Below are 19,741 nucleotides of genomic sequence, written 5' to 3'. Positions count from 1 at the left end.
CGTCTACCCATCCATTGCTGCTAAATGGTTACGAGGTTATACCTTTAGCAACGGAGGTGACATCCAAAGTTTATTTTGTTTTATATAAAAAAAGAAACTAATAGAAAAAATAATGTAACCTAAATATTTATATTTAATACATTTTCAGAATTTTAACTATTGATAATGCCTTTGTATCCAAAAAAACTCTTTTGAATTTTTGCCCAAATTAACTTTACTTGTGATAGATCGAAAACCGAACGTTATTTGTGATATAAGGACAAACAAGTCATAAAATAGTTTCATATAACTGTTAAGACACATATTTTCTAAAAAATTACCTAAAATTGATTCGAAAAATCGTTCTTTGCATGCAATTTTGGACATTATACCAAAAACTATGAGCCCTATCATCAAATAAACCCAATTTTTGTATTTTTTGGATAAAAAATATCTTATATACTAAATTTTCTTCTTTTTTATTTCGAAATTTAATAAAACTTGGGATATAAAGAAATTAGGACCCAAGAAATACAGAAATTGAGTTCATTTGACGACAGATTGAATATTTCCTTGGTATCGCCCTAAATATCCTACGAAGTCCCTTACTTTGAGTGAATTTTCGACACTCTCTCGAAAACTGTCCGCCTAGTCGTTAAATGATTTTTATGGATGTATAATATTATACGCCGCCACGAAGGAAGAGCACAAATATCTGGTGCAAATTTTAATTAGACTCGCGAACAAGGCGCGAATTTATGTTTCGTCGGCGCTAATCACAACTAAACGACCAGTAAACACGTTTATTGTTTTCTTATTAAAAGCATTATCTTTTGCAAAAATTAAAGCTTAAAATTAATGAAGTACTGAATTATTTTACATCGTTCGTGTAAAAAAAATAATTTTAAAAACATAAATCGAAGATTTAATTAAAAAATTACATAATCGCATCGGGGCCAGGTGGTTCAGAAACTTGACACTGATGTAACAACGCATGCTGAAAAGCACGACGTACTGCTTTACGATCAGTTGGTTTTCTTGGTTCGGTTACTTTAGCTTGATCACGTTGAGAATCTTCACCAAGCAATTCTAGTTTATCTGGTGGTAACCATTGCCATGTACGTTTCGCATCAAAGAACAGTACCAAATATACAGGCTTTTGATGATTTTTCTCTAAAGCTAAAACATCTTGTGGTGGCGCTGGAATTGGTACACCACGATGTACATAGCCACGAGGCATATCTGGTGATATAATAAGTGCTGGATACCAAGGATATCCACGACATTTAGCCCATACCAATTGTAATGGTTTAAATTCTGCACTCTGTTTTGTGGTTTTATCGGATTTTACTCCACTCGTTTCGTTATCTGTACTTGCTGAATGTTCAGTTTCTGATAATGTACTGTAAAAAAAAGAATTATTGAATAAATTATTTAAATGCGCCAAAAATCGGTTATAACGATGAATTGGCAAGGTCTTGACTGAATCCATATAGCAAACATCTTTCGTTCGAAACCTTTTTTCGAAAATCACTTGGTATAAGAGCTGATAACGTCACGATAAAGTTGATTTAAAGAAGGCTAAACTTTTTTTATTTCTTTTCTTGTGAGGGCGTTGCTATACTAACGTACATCCTGCATTATTAATTACAGATTGTTCCTAAATAATTTCAATAAGAAAAGAAATATAAAAAATTCGGCCATCTTAAAATTAACCTTCAAATACGTTGATAGCTTTCGTACCACTCGTTTTTCATCTCTCTCTTACTAGCATCAGAAATTGAATCCAGCTTACCTATCAGAACAAGACAAATACGAATCATAACAAGTGGAACAACTTTGACCGGAATCAGAATCATCATCATCGGAACCTTGATTAACACCACGATACACACGAAAACTATCTGGTATTGTAGTTAATTTCTCCGCACTACCAGGACCCTGACCATCCACACGTCTGGGTCGTCCTACACGCCGACGTCTGAAATATTAACTATGTTCATAACATCATTTATATCAACTTAGACAAATCTTTTTTTGGGTAAATAAAAAAAAATCAATACATACTGTTTGCCAGTTGTCTCGACTTTTGGTGGTGAACTTGGTTTTTTTAATGCCGCTTGTGCTTTTCGTGTAAATAATACAGCGGTTCGACGATTTACACCGCCCGTTGAACCAGCTATTCCACTTGTATGGCAATTTTTAAAATTGGTACAATATTTAAGCTATATTTCTGGTAATTCAGCATATTCATCACCCGAATTGAGTTTATTACGTTTGAAACTTGTACGAAATGATAGCCAGAGGGATACATTTACATGGACCGAACTTTGGAAAAATGTATTTAATACTAAATCATGGTAAGATAATAGTTTTAAATTTAGTATCTCTGATTTATGGAATAGGGATATGCATCGAAAAATTGGGAGCAACACCAATTTTAATGAAACTTTAACGTGTAACATGTTTATAGAACCCCGAGGAACATTCAGTCAACTTAATCTAGTCATAGGAGGGCATAGGACCCCAGCGGAGGGAGGACATACGAATCCCAAATTTTTTTTTGAAATGCTTCTTTGTCTTGAAATTGTCATCTAGTAGATATATGTAAGATTTATAGTAGATAACATGTCAGATTACAAGGATTATATCACGTATTCCGAAAATCGTGCCATTTTTTATCGAAAATTCCACTTTTTGGCACAAAAACGGGAAAGTAAGTTTTAGGAATTTAACGAAATTAAACTATTAGGCGATCTAAGTTGAAAATCATGGTTAAACTTTAATTGATAAATAAAAACTGACTCACCTGTTTTAACCTGGCGTTGCCTTGATGTCGTTTTTGCTAGTACGGTTGTTTATGAGATCATTTTTAAACCTCGAACAATTTCGACGGGTTGAGGTTTCACGTACATACAACGTAAAAATTAACTCTTATTGTTTTAGGTCATCCGACACATCATTAAAATTGTTAAGCCAAATTTTATTCCGTTCAATTGAAGTTGGGGCATTTTTCATGCAATTTTTACAATGGTGGTATACAGAAAATACTGTTACAGATTATACTTCTATATCCGTTCCAGAAGCACCTACGGTATGTATAAATAACAAAATGCTTGCAAATTTTATAAAAATTAAAAAGCACCAATTATAAAAAAAACTGACTTTGTAATCATTTTCGTTTTCAAGAAATATTAATTAAAAACTGTTCATTTAAATTTATAGAATGATAGTAAAGCACAACAATTTAAAGGAGTGTGTCCAATTTGTTTACAACGTTGGAAAATTCCGACCATTTTGCCAACATCAGGGTAAATAGAACAATTTTTTTTTTAAATTACTTTTATGTTTCGGTATTGTATAAATTAATTTCGTTTTAGATATGTGTTTTGCTATCGATGTATTGTTCGTCATTTAACGATTGTACCAAAATGTCCAATTACAAATTATCCAACAAGTTTAGACGAACTTGTAAGGTTGTATGATGAATAATGTTTATTTAAATTTTGTTATATTTATTGTTAGTTTTTATCAGATTTTATAATATTTAATTTAAAAGGTGTTTGTTTATGAAAAAAAAATTGTACTTTTGTTTATTCTAAATTTTCTACTCACATTGAATAAGACCTGCGCAGTTTAAACTCCATACAAATTTTAACCCGAAACGAAAAATACTTGAGAATAAGTATATTACTCTCCGTTTAGAATCGTGTTTGATGAGAATTATCTTGAAGGTGACGATAAAACCTCACTGTTTTGGTACAGCTCGAGACAAGCCTGTACGAGTTAAAATTAAAAAATATCGTTTATTTTTAAATATTCGAGAATACAATTTAAAAAATTTGTTTTTATTTTTATAAATCATTAAATATTAATGAAAAATACATTTTAAAAAGTATCTTAAAAATAGTTAACCAAAAAGTAACAATTTGTGTGTGTATGTGTTTGAGTGTAATCTCAGAAAATTTAATTTTACATTGTGTATAAAATTATTAAAATTTCATAATTTAATTATTAAATATATATAATTTTTTTTTTTTTGTAAACTAACGTCTACCCATCCATTGCTGCTAAATGGTTACGAGGTTATACCTTTAGCAACGGAGGTGACATCCAAAGTTTATTTTGTTTTATATAAAAAAAGAAACTAATAGAAAAAATAATGTAACCTAAATATTTATATTTAATACATTTTCAGAATTTTAACTATTGATAATGCCTTTGTATCCAAAAAAACTCTTTTGAATTTTTGCCCAAATTAACTTTACTTGTGATAGATCGAAAACCGAACGTTATTTGTGATATAAGGACAAACAAGTCATAAAATAGTTTCATATAACTGTTAAGACACATATTTTCTAAAAAATTACCTAAAATTGATTCGAAAAATCGTTCTTTGCATGCAATTTTGGACATTATACCAAAAACTATGAGCCCTATCATCAAATAAACCCAATTTTTGTATTTTTTGGATAAAAAATATCTTATATACTAAATTTTCTTCTTTTTTATTTCGAAATTTAATAAAACTTGGGATATAAAGAAATTAGGACCCAAGAAATACAGAAATTGAGTTCATTTGACGACAGATTGAATATTTCCTTGGTATCGCCCTAAATATCCTACGAAGTCCCTTACTTTGAGTGAATTTTCGACACTCTCTCGAAAACTGTCCGCCTAGTCGTTAAATGATTTTTATGGATGTATAATATTATACGCCGCCACGAAGGAAGAGCACAAATATCTGGTGCAAATTTTAATTAGACTCGCGAACAAGGCGCGAATTTATGTTTCGTCGGCGCTAATCACAACTAAACGACCAGTAAACACGTTTATTGTTTTCTTATTAAAAGCATTATCTTTTGCAAAAATTAAAGCTTAAAATTAATGAAGTACTGAATTATTTTACATCGTTCGTGTAAAAAAAATAATTTTAAAAACATAAATCGAAGATTTAATTAAAAAATTACATAATCGCATCGGGGCCAGGTGGTTCAGAAACTTGACACTGATGTAACAACGCATGCTGAAAAGCACGACGTACTGCTTTACGATCAGTTGGTTTTCTTGGTTCGGTTACTTTAGCTTGATCACGTTGAGAATCTTCACCAAGCAATTCTAGTTTATCTGGTGGTAACCATTGCCATGTACGTTTCGCATCAAAGAACAGTACCAAATATACAGGCTTTTGATGATTTTTCTCTAAAGCTAAAACATCTTGTGGTGGCGCTGGAATTGGTACACCACGATGTACATAGCCACGAGGCATATCTGGTGATATAATAAGTGCTGGATACCAAGGATATCCACGACATTTAGCCCATACCAATTGTAATGGTTTAAATTCTGCACTCTGTTTTGTGGTTTTATCGGATTTTACTCCACTCGTTTCGTTATCTGTACTTGCTGAATGTTCAGTTTCTGATAATGTACTGTAAAAAAAAGAATTATTGAATAAATTATTTAAATGCGCCAAAAATCGGTTATAACGATGAATTGGCAAGGTCTTGACTGAATCCATATAGCAAACATCTTTCGTTCGAAACCTTTTTTCGAAAATCACTTGGTATAAGAGCTGATAACGTCACGATAAAGTTGATTTAAAGAAGGCTAAACTTTTTTTATTTCTTTTCTTGTGAGGGCGTTGCTATACTAACGTACATCCTGCATTATTAATTACAGATTGTTCCTAAATAATTTCAATAAGAAAAGAAATATAAAAAATTCGGCCATCTTAAAATTAACCTTCAAATACGTTGATAGCTTTCGTACCACTCGTTTTTCATCTCTCTCTTACTAGCATCAGAAATTGAATCCAGCTTACCTATCAGAACAAGACAAATACGAATCATAACAAGTGGAACAACTTTGACCGGAATCAGAATCATCATCATCGGAACCTTGATTAACACCACGATACACACGAAAACTATCTGGTATTGTAGTTAATTTCTCCGCACTACCAGGACCCTGACCATCCACACGTCTGGGTCGTCCTACACGCCGACGTCTGAAATATTAACTATGTTCATAACATCATTTATATCAACTTAGACAAATCTTTTTTTGGGTAAATAAAAAAAAATCAATACATACTGTTTGCCAGTTGTCTCGACTTTTGGTGGTGAACTTGGTTTTTTTAATGCCGCTTGTGCTTTTCGTGTAAATAATACAGCGGTTCGACGATTTACACCGCCCGTTGGTGAAGCGCTATTGTTATTATTATTTGTTACGATACTATTGTTTGGTGTATTTTTTTCCGCAACGGGAGTAACAACTTCACTGCTGGATTGAGATGTATCACTGATCGTGGATATATGTCTTTTTGCTCGAACTATTTCTGCTTTTATTAATCGAACACGTTTAGCTCGTGAACCGGCATGCTTTAATCCTTGACATTTTTTCAAAAGTTCTTCCAATTTTGTTATTAATTTTGCATCTTTTGTATTATTCTTTAATTCTTCTAATTCTTTCTCAATTTCTTGTGAGATTGTTGAATCGTCTTCTTTACGTTTATCATTCGATTTTTCTGATTTTTGTTCAGGTTCTGGTAATAAACCTGACTCTTTAAATTCTTTTCGCGCCTGCGCAAACAATGCATTACCAGCATCCCTCATTTTTATTCCAGCTCTAAAAAATATTAAAATAAAGAAGTTATTTTTTAGTTTACTGTCTATACCCGGGTTGTAGGATTGCGTTGCACCCGAAAGCGGAATTTGGGGGGGGGCGCTTACCATACCATTCATTATAGACAAAGGAGGCCCCAGTATGAGAAGGAAAAATTTGTATGAGGACATCACAGAGATTTGCGAAGACAAAAAACAAGGAGAGAAAAGACAAATTTGTAAAAAAGGGCGCCTGATTGATTAAGACAGACTAAAAAAACCACGCCTTTTCTGATTTCCGAATCTCGGCGCCCGATATGATTAAAACGACCCGGTTTACATTTAGAGATTTTTAAGCCAGAACTTCTTTCAAATTTCGAATATTTGGGACAAAAAAAGTGCAGCAAAATTTACGTACTTATAAAATACGGTATCCTTGTTGTTGTATGCCAAACAATTTGAAATCATTAATTGAAAATCTTTTTCCATTAAATCCAAATTTGTATAAGCTCCTTCGTCTAATTTTTCTCGCATTGTACTTAAATCCATAGGATTTGTCACCACAGTACTATAATCTGGCACTTCAACTGGATCCACAGGCTCCAAAAATATTTCCCGATCATCTTTTGCAGCAATCATATCCAATAAACGACGCATGCTTGCTTCGAGCGGACGTAATTCAACAATCATACATCGTTCTTTTTGTTTCACTAATTCCAATTTTAATTTTTCCCTTTTTCGAACTAACTCACAAAGTAAACGAGCTCGTTCTAAATCTTGTCGTAAACATTGCCAATATTTTAATTGTCGACATAATTCGATTGTGTCCACTTGAGATTGAGATATTCCACTTGAATCGCGATTATTACCCTGTGCAGAGGATTGTAGACGACGAAGTAATGGTACACCATTACGAAATTGTCGTTTTAGCGTCCAATATGCGATTAAACGTTGGATAAATTGATTTTTCTTTGATAGACTGACCAATGAACTAATTTCTTGAATCCGTTCTGGGGGTATAGTTGGAATTAAAATTACTGGCGCAGATGTACGTTTTTTTGCTAATACTTTACGTGCTTGTTTCATTTTTTGTCGAAAATCTTCTCTTCCACCTAGAAAATAAAATTTTTCGATTTGTAAAAGTTATATTAAAATGGCTTTCTTTAAAACATACTTTCAGCAGGTGTGTGAGAATCACAAAAAGCTGTCTTCTGTACCAAAACGGGAGGTTGAGTATCCGTTGCGTTGTCATTACGTACTGTATCCATTTTCATGAATAAACCAGCTTGTTGAGCGCACGTGACATGAAACGCTGCATAACAATTTGTTTTGTGACATTGGATACAAGCTCCAACACCTCGTTGTTTGCATACGTAGCATGTTAACTTCCATCGTGCTGGAGGTATTGTTTCAATTGAATCTAAAAACAAACAAAAAGGTCATTAGAGTTTTGAAAATTTTAATTTTGTCTTAGGCTCTCCTCAGACTCTGGAGCCGAAAGAGTCACTGTTGGCTGAAAGTTTTAAAAAGAGGATACGTTTGTGTTTAGAGTCAGGTATTTTGAATAGTCCTGTATATTAATTTTGACCCAAAAAGTGTAAAATTCGGATTCATTTATCGATTAGATGAATACTTTTTGAGAAATCGCTTGAACATGGATCACAGAAAGAAAATTTTCTTAAAATCAAGCAGTTTAGCCTTATTTTGTCGTATCGAATAACGTGAATAACCCTGTATGGTAATATTGATCCTAAAAGTACAAAAATCGGGTTCCTTTATCGATTGGTTGAGTACTTTTTGAGAAATCGCTTAAAATTTTGTACAAAAATCTTACCAATTGGTTCCAAAAATACTGTATTTGCAAATCGAACTTCAGGTATCCATAATGCACAAACAACATGCGCCCATTGTCCACGATCCGTTTGTTTAAATGCTCCACCATGATTTGGACATAACACACAATCCACAGCACGACTTGGTGATTGTAAACATCTTCTACATAACCATTGTCCCTCTGGTATATACGGTACACCATAACAATCTTGATGAACAGCTAAATTACACATATCACAAAATAGTATAACATTTGTATTCTGGCATTCGCCATCCATACAGATGCAACACACGGCATCATCATCGACAACAGCCCCACTAGATTGACCATTTGCCGATGCTTGAAAATATGATTCTTTTTCCAGACGATCCATTAACAGTTCAAGAGTATCCACCGAAACAGGATTTGTACCTTGTGATTCACGTTTTTCATTCATAATCGATAGCCATGCAGTATCTTCTTCATCGACATCATACTCAACTTCGCCATCTAACTCCTCCGCGGATTTCTCAATAAAACGAATATACGCATTCGGTCTAGGCGGTGCATCACATATATTATAATCCGGTAGCTCTTTATACGATGGTTCCGGTAGTTTCGCCAATGCTTCTTGTGTAGCTTGATCCGCTTGGAGTGTGGGTGTAGGACCTTCCCAATCTTCACTCGAAATTAACGGTAACTCATCAGTGATATTTACACGAATAGCTTTTGTATCAACTTCAAATTGTACCATTTTTTGTGCTTCTGCATAAGTAAGAGCTTCACGTATCGGACTCACTAGATCGGCAGTCGGTACAGCCGGTCGAGCTCGACCTTTTTTATGACGCGGTGTTACTGGTGATAAGGTTTGTGATTGTGGATTATCATGATCAAAGTTCTGTAAATGATATTGTAAACCACATGTCGATCGATAAGTTCTTTCACATTTTTCTATTGGACATTGATAAGGTGGTTGTCGATCTAATCGTAATTTTTTACAAAATTCCGCCACATCAAAATCAACTAAACCCATTTTATTTTCGTTTTATGTAAACAAACACAGTTTTAATTTAAGTAATTTTTAAATCACATTACGTTTTAATTTATTTTTTTTTTACATTTGTGAGGCATAGCAAGACATTTTAATTATTTATGACTGACATCTACAAAAAATATGCAAAGGTGGGAAACGTATAAAAAAGTTAACTGTTTTGTAGATAAAAATCTTTTTAATGAAACGCACTTTTTTAATTATTCAAAATTCAATTCAATTTTCTAAAGTGCATTTTATTTAAGAAATTAACATTCAACTGGTGAGTATTCTTTTTATCTCTTACGAATAGAAAATTTTTCTTTAGAAAAAAAAATTGTATGTGATTCTGTAAATTTTAATCAAATATATGTGCCAAATGGCGGTAAATTTAAACTTTAATAATTATTTATGAGTATTACTTTTGTAAAATTAGATGAAAAACTTTATTTTTCTTGGATAATGAAAGTGTTTTAGCGAAAGAATATTTTTTAAGATACTAAAAAGTTTTATTAAAAACACTTTTATGAGTTTGTTTATGTTGTCATGAAAATAGACATATTTATCAATGATTCTTTTATAATATACTTAAAAAGAAACTTTTTAGTCAGGGTAACTTGATACGAATTCCCAGGTGAAGAGTAGGGTCTTCTGCAATCCTTAATTAAGTATTAAATTCCTTCTTTTCTTCTCTGACATTAATTACTATCGCAACAATACAAATAATTTACGTGTAAATAGAGACACGATCTTTAAAAAGGCATGTAAATTTCATTCTAGAAAATTTACGGTATTAATCTCATAAAAGGTATGGTTTATGTTATCGAATAGCGTTAACGTTAAAGAGAACCATTAGATACACGATACTATCTGAATATCCTTATCATAAAAAATATCTCCTCAACATCTTTCCAAGATAAGAACTTCTTTCCATTTTGAGCTGTTTTTGGACATCGAACTTTCCAAATAATTTTGAAATATAATGATTTCATAAAATAGAAAAAACTTCTAACAAAAAGAAATCGACTTCAAAAGAAAAACTTTTCCAAAACAAATTAAAATGCACTAAAAAGTAAAAAAATAACGATAATATAATGTAGTTTAAATTATTGTTATTTTTGGAGTCGGTGTCAGCCAAGGAAACAACTCAGACAGAACAGTTTGCTTCATTAGCTTGGCTGACACCGACTCCAAAAATAACAATAATTTAAACTACATTATTATCGTTATTTTTTTACTTTTTAGTGCATTTTAATTTGTTTTGGAAAAGTTTTTCTTTTGAAGTCGGTTTTCTTTTTGTTAGAAGTTTTTTTTATTTTGTGATTTTTAGTGAACCTGAAGTGCACTAACTAATTTATCACTAGAAAAAGAATCATCGAAATCGGTTGGCATGATTTTGAGTTATTCGTCCTCCTGTCGTGCATACTTAATGCAAATTTAAGACTCAAGATATTCTCATGCAAACTTAAGATATTCTCATGGATCCCGTTATCAGAACTCGATCAAAATGAAATGGGACCACACGGGAAGCACTAGCATTCAAATAGATAAAGAATCATCAAAATCGGTTCACCCAGTCGAAAGTTCTAAGGTATAACAAACAAAAAATAAAATTAAAAAAAAAAAAATACAGTCGAATTGATAACCTCCTCTTTTTTTGTTTGAAGTCGGTTAAAAATAAAGTTTAAAAACTTTTTTTTAAAATAAAATGATTCCAAATTTTTGTTAAGGTCTTCCTGATTATGGTAATAAAATAAATTTAAAAAGATGGCAGTAAGTGCAACACATCGTACAGCAAATCTGCAACAAGCACCATCAATTTTTGAAGTTATAGCACAAGATTCATTACGAAGTTCAATTTATCCAGCTTTAAAAAAATTGATCGAAGTATTATCATCAAAGTCGAAATATTCTTCGTTACAACTTTGGTACGATGAAATTTTTTTAGTCTTAAATGGTCTATTGCAGTTCCATTATTTAAAATATGAAGGTAATACAAAAATTTGAGCAAACATTTCTATAAAAATTAAAATAATTTGTACTCTGAATTATGTTTAGATGCATCATTTTCCGAAGCATTTTATGGATTACAAAGAATTTCAGCCGATAATCGATCATTATCAATGAAACAAAAACTATTATGTATGATTCCACTTGTTCTATTACCCTATTTAAGAATTAAACTCGAAAATATTGCATTAAAATATAAGTTAGAAGATTTTGATGGTTTATTACAAAATGTAAGAATAATTTTTTGAAAAAAAACATCTTTAGTCATATTATTTATACAATTCGAATCTTATTAGGACAGAAATTCAGAAATGAAACGCCAAATATATCAAATTGAACCAGCTATTCCACTTGTATGGCAATTTTTAAAATTGGTACAATATTTAAGCTATATTTCTGGTAATTCAGCATATTCATCACCCGAATTGAGTTTATTACGTTTGAAACTTGTACGAAATGATAGCCAGAGGGATACATTTACATGGACCGAACTTTGGAAAAATGTATTTAATACTAAATCATGGTAAGATAATAGTTTTAAATTTAGTATCTCTGATTTATGGAATAGGGATATGCATCGAAAAATTGGGAGCAACACCAATTTTAATGAAACTTTAACGTGTAACATGTTTATAGAACCCCGAGGAACATTCAGTCAACTTAATCTAGTCATAGGAGGGCATAGGACCCCAGCGGAGGGAGGACATACGAATCCCAAATTTTTTTTTGAAATGCTTCTTTGTCTTGAAATTGTCATCTAGTAGATATATGTAAGATTTATAGTAGATAACATGTCAGATTACAAGGATTATATCACGTATTCCGAAAATCGTGCCATTTTTTATCGAAAATTCCACTTTTTGGCACAAAAACGGGAAAGTAAGTTTTAGGAATTTAACGAAATTAAACTATTAGGCGATCTAAGTTGAAAATCATGGTTAAACTTTAATTGATAAATAAAAACTGACTCACCTGTTTTAACCTGGCGTTGCCTTGATGTCGTTTTTGCTAGTACGGTTGTTTATGAGATCATTTTTAAACCTCGAACAATTTCGACGGGTTGAGGTTTCACGTACATACAACGTAAAAATTAACTCTTATTGTTTTAGGTCATCCGACACATCATTAAAATTGTTAAGCCAAATTTTATTCCGTTCAATTGAAGTTGGGGCATTTTTCATGCAATTTTTACAATGGTGGTATACAGAAAATACTGTTACAGATTATACTTCTATATCCGTTCCAGAAGCACCTACGGTATGTATAAATAACAAAATGCTTGCAAATTTTATAAAAATTAAAAAGCACCAATTATAAAAAAAACTGACTTTGTAATCATTTTCGTTTTCAAGAAATATTAATTAAAAACTGTTCATTTAAATTTATAGAATGATAGTAAAGCACAACAATTTAAAGGAGTGTGTCCAATTTGTTTACAACGTTGGAAAATTCCGACCATTTTGCCAACATCAGGGTAAATAGAACAATTTTTTTTTTAAATTACTTTTATGTTTCGGTATTGTATAAATTAATTTCGTTTTAGATATGTGTTTTGCTATCGATGTATTGTTCGTCATTTAACGATTGTACCAAAATGTCCAATTACAAATTATCCAACAAGTTTAGACGAACTTGTAAGGTTGTATGATGAATAATGTTTATTTAAATTTTGTTATATTTATTGTTAGTTTTTATCAGATTTTATAATATTTAATTTAAAAGGTGTTTGTTTATGAAAAAAAAATTGTACTTTTGTTTATTCTAAATTTTCTACTCACATTGAATAAGACCTGCGCAGTTTAAACTCCATACAAATTTTAACCCGAAACGAAAAATACTTGAGAATAAGTATATTACTCTCCGTTTAGAATCGTGTTTGATGAGAATTATCTTGAAGGTGACGATAAAACCTCACTGTTTTGGTACAGCTCGAGACAAGCCTGTACGCAGGAAGCGTCCAAGGATGGGGGGGGGGGCAATCTTTTGTTAATCATATTAGGCAATAATAACAAGAAGCTCTTTTTTCGAGTAAGAGAATATTATTATGTCAAAATTTGATATTCAGACATTATTTTTCAATAACTTAACTCTGCAAGGTACAGAAAAAAACTTTTCCAAAACTTTATACGCATCAACCTCTACACCGTGATGTATATTGAGCGAGGCCAAACCGTTAGCTAAGGTAAGTTTTGAGAAGAAGCAATGTTGTAAATGAGCGTTCATTCGTCACTGTTGTGACAGGTAAAACTGCCAGGATGCGAAGTATTTGGTAGACATTTGGATACGCATCTTCGTTGTAAATATCCAGTGCTTCGTTTGAATTTTTGACGTCCTGTCCAGTAATGCGTTTTCGCCAAAGTTTAACTTCATCGGTTCAAATTTCACGGAAATCTTCGTGCAAAATTGAAGAGTGTGGTTCAAAAAGTTGAGCGCAAGAGTATTCATTAAGAACTTGTATTTTGTTTGGAAAGAGATAAGCAAAATTTGATAAAATATTGCGATAATTCAAAAATGGATCCTGTCAGAAACAAGTCGATGTACGGTATGTGGTTTTTGATGGATATCAGTGTGGTTCCCGCAATTCGATGTCGTATTTATCGCAGATTTCGCTCAGTTTTGAAATTTATCAATAGGTGATTAACGTTCAAACCCTTCGTGCGCACGGGCCTGACCTGAGGGACTAGTCACCTTTAGTTGTTCAGTTCATAAATTATATAGATTCTATTCATCTTAAAATTGCTAAGAGATGGAAAAATTGTATTGTGAATCAAACAGATTCAACAGAATATCGAAATTATGTTCTAGACTTGGGTTTTAAATTAAAATACACTTTCTTAATATTGTAAACAATATTTATTGAGTCTTTAAATATAAAACTAATGAACACATATTCGTAAATGCTAGACCGAACGATTTTAACAAAAATCAGTTCTTAATGTTACATAAGGCAGGGGTCTAAAAAATAGCTCCTCATTTTCGTAACTGAGCTAGAGTTGTTAAAATTATTATTATAATATTTAATACTTAATTTTTTTTTATACAATTTAATTTTAAAACATATTTGAGACAGATCATAACGGCGCACATCAGAGTGAACCAGATCATATGAAAAAACCATCCGAGCAGCGTATTTTTTAATTTTTAATTACGAAATTATACAGTGTGTCCCCAGATAGAGGTAACTATACTTGTAAATTTTCTTCTTTTGCATTTTAAGAAAAAAAAGTCATTCTTTATAAGAAATTTTGCTTATTCTGAAAAGTATGTAGGAATATTTAATACTTCTAAATAATGTATAGGGTAGCCAAAAATGCCTTTTTTTCTTAAAATGCAAAATAAGGAAATTTACAAGTATAGTTACCTCTATCCGGGGACACACTGTATAAAGTTGAATTTACTGAAATTTTTGAAATTGTTTTTTAAACGCGTGCGCCTCTAGTATCGAATTATTTAAATAAGGAAAAATATTCGTCTAATAAAAGAAAATTTCATTTTGCATCTTCCGATTTAATAGATTTAACAAAGATTCTTCTTTTCGGTATAAACACTCGACCTGGTGGAGGTGTATGATATACATTTTTATCCTTAACAACACTGGCATTTTCTTGTTTAAAAGTAACTTTTGGTTTTTCGATTTTAATAGAGTTTTCTTCACTCACTTTCATGTTGTTAATCCCTTCTTCCAATTTAATTTTCGGATTTTCAGATTTTAAATTTAGTAGTTTTTCTGCATAAAAACTTGTATCGGATTCTACAGTTATGTTAAGTACGCTACTATTTGACACCAGGCTAACATTTTCTTTATTTTCGATATCTTTGAAAAGTTCGATCAATTCTTGGGGATCATTCAACATTGGATCATCTTTTGTTTTTAAACGATCTAATTCTAATTGTAAATTATTTTTTTCTATTTCGTAAGTTGTTGCGATTGATTTCCATTTATTGACTTCGCGCTCCACGGAATTTAAACGTTCGCTAAGTAATAAATCACCAAAAATTTTCTGGTTTATTTTTTCTTCAGCTTCGATTATTAACTTTCTGAAAATAATTGATAATTATTTTATTTTAGCGAAAAGGTAGGAAAAACTTTACGTTTAATGGTCAGATAAACGTGTTTTTGGGGATTCAATCAAATAATTTGGAAATCCAAATCAATTTTTAAAGTATTATACTCACTGATTTCGCTCATATAATTCTTTCACATTATCATACATCCATTTTTCGGTAAGCGGCACTTTCGGAATCGAAAATTTATCGAGGTTCTTGATTTCGTTTTTCAAAAACTTAATATTTTCTTTTAGACCTTCGATAGTTTGTCTGCAAGAACATAAAATAGTTATTAAGAAACATAATTATCTATATATAGACTGATTCACTGACTGATCGATGAATGCACAGCTGAAAACGCTGGAAATTTACCCCTTAAAGAGTTAAAATGAGGGTTCAAAGTTTGTTTGAAACTTGGTCAATTTTGAAGTTAGAAATGTAAAAAGTGATTTATGAGCTCATTTAAGGGGGGTAAAAGTTTATATGAAACTTTGTCATTTCTGAAGCTACATACAAGCCAGCGTGACGTTGAAGCTCTACCGTCTCACTCTCGCAGTTTCTTACCATTCTCTCCCTTCCTCCCACTGCCTTACCGCTGTAGCACGCTTCCGATTGGCTGCCTATTTTAATTAATAGCTAATTATCCGCGCATCTGATCAAAAAATGGAAGAGGAATTTTCGTCTTAAAATTTTCTTTTACTCCTGAAACCCTTCTGTATATTGCTCTTGGTTTGAGATATTTTTTTATGTGATTCTTTAAGAAATCGCAGCGAGCACCATGCTCGAAAGCCGAGTTATTCTACAAGGGGATGGAGGTAAAGTTGATGTTTAGAGGGCGGAATAAGCGAAGACAAGCGAGTTGTAGGATAGCAATTGGATCTTCAAAGTTGGCACTGTTTAAATTGCGAGTGTCATATAGATGGGATAAGTGTGGTAAAGGTAAGTTTGTGGAATCCATTGAAATGAATCATATCACGAGCGATGGCGTGGGTAAAAGCTAGTTTATAAAATAAAACTTACTCATGCGCTCCCTTCCATGTATATTCGATATTAAATCGATTACTGACTTCATCTTTCCATTGTTTCGATAGAATTAAATTTTCATTACTTAGTTTTTTGTTTTCTGCAAGCTGTACAGCATACTTACTCTTGATATCAATGCAATGTTTTTTTAATAATGATAGTTTCTTTTGTAATTTTTCTCGACTAAAAACCAGATGAGATGTAACTTTTTAAATTATCGTGAGAGCTACACTTTATACAGTGTGTCCCCGGATAGAGGTAACTATACTTGTAAATTTCCTTATTTTGCATTTTTAGAAAAAAAGTCATTCTTTATAAGAAGTTTTTCTTATCCTGAAAAGTATGAAGGAATATTTAAAACTTCTTAATAATGTATAGGGTAGCCAAAAATTTGGAATCACTATTTTTATTTTTTGGTAAACTACCCTTCTTTTTTATAAGTTGGCGAAATGTTACGAAGAAAAGATACTCGCAATTAAAAATTATGACTCTATACAAAATATCAAGAAGATCCGTGTACTTTAATTATAGCATAATTTTTTATTTAAACAAAAGCTCTAATTATAAAAAAAAACGTAAGAAAGAAAATAATATTAAATCAATTAACGATGTTCCAGCATGGTATTTGCAGTTTCTATGTTAAAGCAATGGTACAATTTTTTTTTCGACAGAATTTAACGAAAAATTAAATTTAAGAATTTAATAATGCTTACTATTAATTCCCAAAGTTTCAGAAATTTTGACCGTTTAAAATGGGAAATAATTATGCCAACGTCCCAATTTCGATCAATTTACGTCAAAATTAATATCTCGAAAGTGAAAATTAATTTCTAAATTTTTTTTTTAGAATTGTATTGTATAAACATTTTTTTCTACTTTTTCTTCAATATATAATAATATCATAAAAAATAGTTGGAGAGACCGGACATTTTACATGCTTTAAATGGGACATGACCCTCAAAATCGCGAACTTTGTCTTTAAATATCTCGCGATCTAAACGGTCAAAAATTATGAAATTTTAGGAATTCATAAATAAAGCTATTATAAACCCGAGAAAAAAAATTCGGCCAAATCTGTCGAAAAGTGATTTCATGCTGGTACTACCTTAACATGTACTATCCGAGAGTGTAATTTTTTGTGTAGTTTAGAAAATTAAAAAGAAAATTTATTTTCTCGGATAAACATTCACTAAGAATGGAATTGTCAAAGTTGGAAAGATATTCTTGATATTTTGTATAGAGTCATAATTGTTAATTTCGAGTGACATTTTGTCAACTTTTAAAAACGAAGGGTAGTTTACCCAAAAAAAAATAGTGATACCAAATTTTTGACTACCCTATACATTATTTAGAAGTTTTAAATATCCCTACATACTTTTCAGAATAAGCAAAACTTCTTATAAAGAATGACTTTTTTTCTTAAAATGCAAAATAAGAAAATTTACAAGTATAGTTACCTCTATCTGGGGACACACTGTTTAAACACCATTAAACCTATTCTGAAAGTGATTATCTGAGGAACGCATTGCTAAAGGAACTGACAATGGCACAGTTGTGATTCATCTCGACGGTAATACAAGTACACTAAGAATAACCCGGTTCAGAGCATTCTGTGGCCTGATAAGTTCAATTAAAGAACAATTGTCGAGCCGTTTAAGTGAACTTATCTAGCTACAGTTTGATCGATCTGATCCGGGTTATTTTAAGCGTACTTGTACTACCGTCGAGACGAATCGCGGACATTTATATTAATGAAAAAAAAATTACCTATCATAAACTTCACCAAACAATGAATTTCCTTTACTAGCAGGATTTGCAACGTTTGTTTTTAACAATTCCAATTCCGTACGAAGTGTTGCAACCTCATCGTTTAACGATTCTTTTAAATGATTCAAATCAATTAATTGTTGACTTTTATACTCTAAAATGTTTTTTATTTCATTTAATTCCGAAATTAAATTATTATTTCTACAACAATACGTATTTATATCTAATTGTTGTTGTTCAATTATTAATTTCATTTCTCGAATATCATCGGTTTCTTCTTCATCAGGTACTTCCATTTTTAATTGTAATAATTCATCAATTATTTTTTTATTTTCTGTTTCAAGATTACTGATCGTTTTATTAAGGCCAATTACAGTTTTCTTACATTCCTCCAACTCAATTTCAAGTTCTCGAATTGATTGTGCATGTTCTTCACAAGTATCATTATTTTTATACAATAAATTTTCTTTTTCTTTTGTTAATGTCGATATTTGTTCTTGATATTTTTTAATTTCTTTCCGTAAAGTAGAATTTTCTGTTTGTAATTGATCATTTTCGACTTCAATATCTGTTTTGGTGTTTTCAAGAACGTTTATTGAACTTTTATATTTATAATTGATCTGTCGTAAATTTTCATTTTCTTCTAATTGTTTTTTGTATTTTGATTGTAAATTTAAATATTCATCGATGATATTATCTTTAGTTAATTGCTCTAAATTATTTGCGTTTAATAAACTCGTATTTAATTCCATGATTAAAATAAATTTAAAAGTTTTTTTCAAATTAAATTCAAATATTTAACTGTCATTTCATAATGCTTTTCATCAAGTACATAAAAGTGTTTCGAATTTTTGAAGCAGTTGTTTAAGTTTTGCCAACTTTGAAATAGTATAATAGTTTTACAGAACAACCTCTTTAACACAGCTAACAGTAATTTTGTCCCACACAAAATTTTGTTTCGGGTTAATTAATTATAAATTTTTTTAATCAATTGTTCGTCGTTTGTTCCGAAAAAAAAATTTTGTTGGGGGTCAATTTACGTCAACTTTATATCCATAAACTTTTTGTATATATCCATTAGGAAAAACATGTTCAACAAAATCAAAAATAAAACTTAATAAAGAACTGAATTTATAAAATAACCATATTCATTTATATTTAATGAAATATGTACAAATATATACAGTAGAATCTCGATAAGTTAAAGTCCAAGGGAAACGCAAAATATTTTAAGTTATAGAGGTTTTAAGTTATCAAGTGTCTATGTTAGGTAAAGGTTAATATAGAGGTATGTACATGTTTCTATGTACCCTAGTTAATATAGAGGTATGTACATGTTTCTATGTAGTTACTGGGGGCCTATATAGAGATTATTTATTTAAGTTATAGAGGTTGCGTATTTTAAGTTATAGAGGTTTTGGGCTCTGATGGGAAGGGAACATAGTATTTTTTGAAGTACAGAGGCTT

At 31.1% G+C, this 19,741-nt stretch overlaps 3 protein-coding genes across 4 annotated transcripts; 1 reads left to right on the top strand and 2 right to left on the bottom strand.

Moving 5' to 3' along the window:
• Nucleotides 1–485: 485 nt before the first annotated feature.
• On the bottom strand, nucleotides 486–9,553 carry LOC123301872 (peregrin). 2 transcript variants are annotated; one of them, XM_044884817.1, is made up of 7 exons: nucleotides 8,419–9,553; nucleotides 7,759–8,004; nucleotides 7,003–7,696; nucleotides 6,167–6,609; nucleotides 2,047–2,137; nucleotides 1,775–1,960; nucleotides 486–1,382 (listed from the first exon to the last, which is right to left on the bottom strand). In XM_044884817.1, exons 1-7 carry the CDS (start codon nucleotides 9,428–9,430, stop codon nucleotides 917–919), a joined length of 3,138 nt encoding a protein of 1,045 aa, XP_044740752.1. In that variant the 5' UTR covers nucleotides 9,431–9,553; the 3' UTR covers nucleotides 486–916. The 2 variants fall into 2 exon arrangements, with proteins under 2 accessions (XP_044740752.1, XP_044740751.1); XM_044884816.1 differs by lacking the exons at nucleotides 486–1,382; nucleotides 1,775–1,960; nucleotides 2,047–2,137 and adding exons at nucleotides 4,503–5,411; nucleotides 5,804–5,989 and having other exon boundaries at nucleotides 6,076–6,609.
• Nucleotides 9,554–9,564: 11 nt separating this feature from the next.
• Nucleotides 9,565–13,092, top strand: LOC123301873 (peroxisome assembly protein 12). Its single transcript, XM_044884818.1, has 7 exons — nucleotides 9,565–9,710; nucleotides 11,158–11,417; nucleotides 11,486–11,667; nucleotides 11,734–11,960; nucleotides 12,547–12,694; nucleotides 12,826–12,911; nucleotides 12,981–13,092. The coding sequence occupies exons 2-7, from the start codon at nucleotides 11,195–11,197 to the stop codon at nucleotides 13,090–13,092; spliced, it is 978 nt and encodes a 325-aa protein (XP_044740753.1). The 5' UTR covers nucleotides 9,565–9,710; nucleotides 11,158–11,194.
• A 1,718-nt stretch (nucleotides 13,093–14,810) lies between these two features.
• LOC123300504 (protein Spindly-like) lies at nucleotides 14,811–18,922 on the bottom strand. Its single transcript, XM_044883087.1, has 4 exons — nucleotides 18,275–18,922; nucleotides 16,505–16,690; nucleotides 15,614–15,754; nucleotides 14,811–15,475 (listed from the first exon to the last, which is right to left on the bottom strand). Exons 1-4 carry the CDS (start codon nucleotides 18,568–18,570, stop codon nucleotides 14,926–14,928), a joined length of 1,173 nt encoding a protein of 390 aa, XP_044739022.1. The 5' UTR covers nucleotides 18,571–18,922; the 3' UTR covers nucleotides 14,811–14,925.
• Nucleotides 18,923–19,741: the final 819 nt, after the last annotated feature.

The sequence above is a fragment of the Chrysoperla carnea genome, chromosome 5 (assembly GCF_905475395.1).
Source record: "Chrysoperla carnea chromosome 5, inChrCarn1.1, whole genome shotgun sequence".
Taxonomy (NCBI): domain Eukaryota; kingdom Metazoa; phylum Arthropoda; class Insecta; order Neuroptera; family Chrysopidae; genus Chrysoperla; species Chrysoperla carnea.
This window is presented reverse-complemented; position numbering and strand designations above follow the sequence as displayed.

Excerpts from the sequence above, each read along its gene's own strand:
- LOC123301872 (XM_044884817.1), bottom strand. The coding sequence starts at position 9,430 with ATGGGTTTAGTTGATTTTGATGTGGCGGAATTTTGTAAAAAATTACGA. Across the intron at positions 8,005-8,418 it reads AGTATTTTTGGAACCAATTG|ATTCAATTGAAACAATACCT; the intron begins GTAAGATTTTTG and ends GTTTGTTTTTAG. Across the intron at positions 1,383-1,774 it reads TATTTGTCTTGTTCTGATAG|TACATTATCAGAAACTGAAC; the intron begins GTAAGCTGGATT and ends TTTTTTTTACAG.
- LOC123301873 (XM_044884818.1), top strand. The coding sequence starts at position 11,195 with ATGGCAGTAAGTGCAACACATCGTACAGCAAATCTGCAACAAGCACCA. Across the intron at positions 11,418-11,485 it reads CCATTATTTAAAATATGAAG|ATGCATCATTTTCCGAAGCA; the intron begins GTAATACAAAAA and ends AATTATGTTTAG. Across the intron at positions 11,961-12,546 it reads GTATTTAATACTAAATCATG|GTCATCCGACACATCATTAA; the intron begins GTAAGATAATAG and ends TTATTGTTTTAG.
- LOC123300504 (XM_044883087.1), bottom strand. The coding sequence starts at position 18,570 with ATGGAAGTACCTGATGAAGAAGAAACCGATGATATTCGAGAAATGAAA. Across the intron at positions 16,691-18,274 it reads TTTGGTGAAGTTTATGATAG|TCGAGAAAAATTACAAAAGA; the intron begins GTAATTTTTTTT and ends TCTGGTTTTTAG. Across the intron at positions 15,476-15,613 it reads GAATTATATGAGCGAAATCA|AAAGTTAATAATCGAAGCTG; the intron begins GTGAGTATAATA and ends AATTATTTTCAG.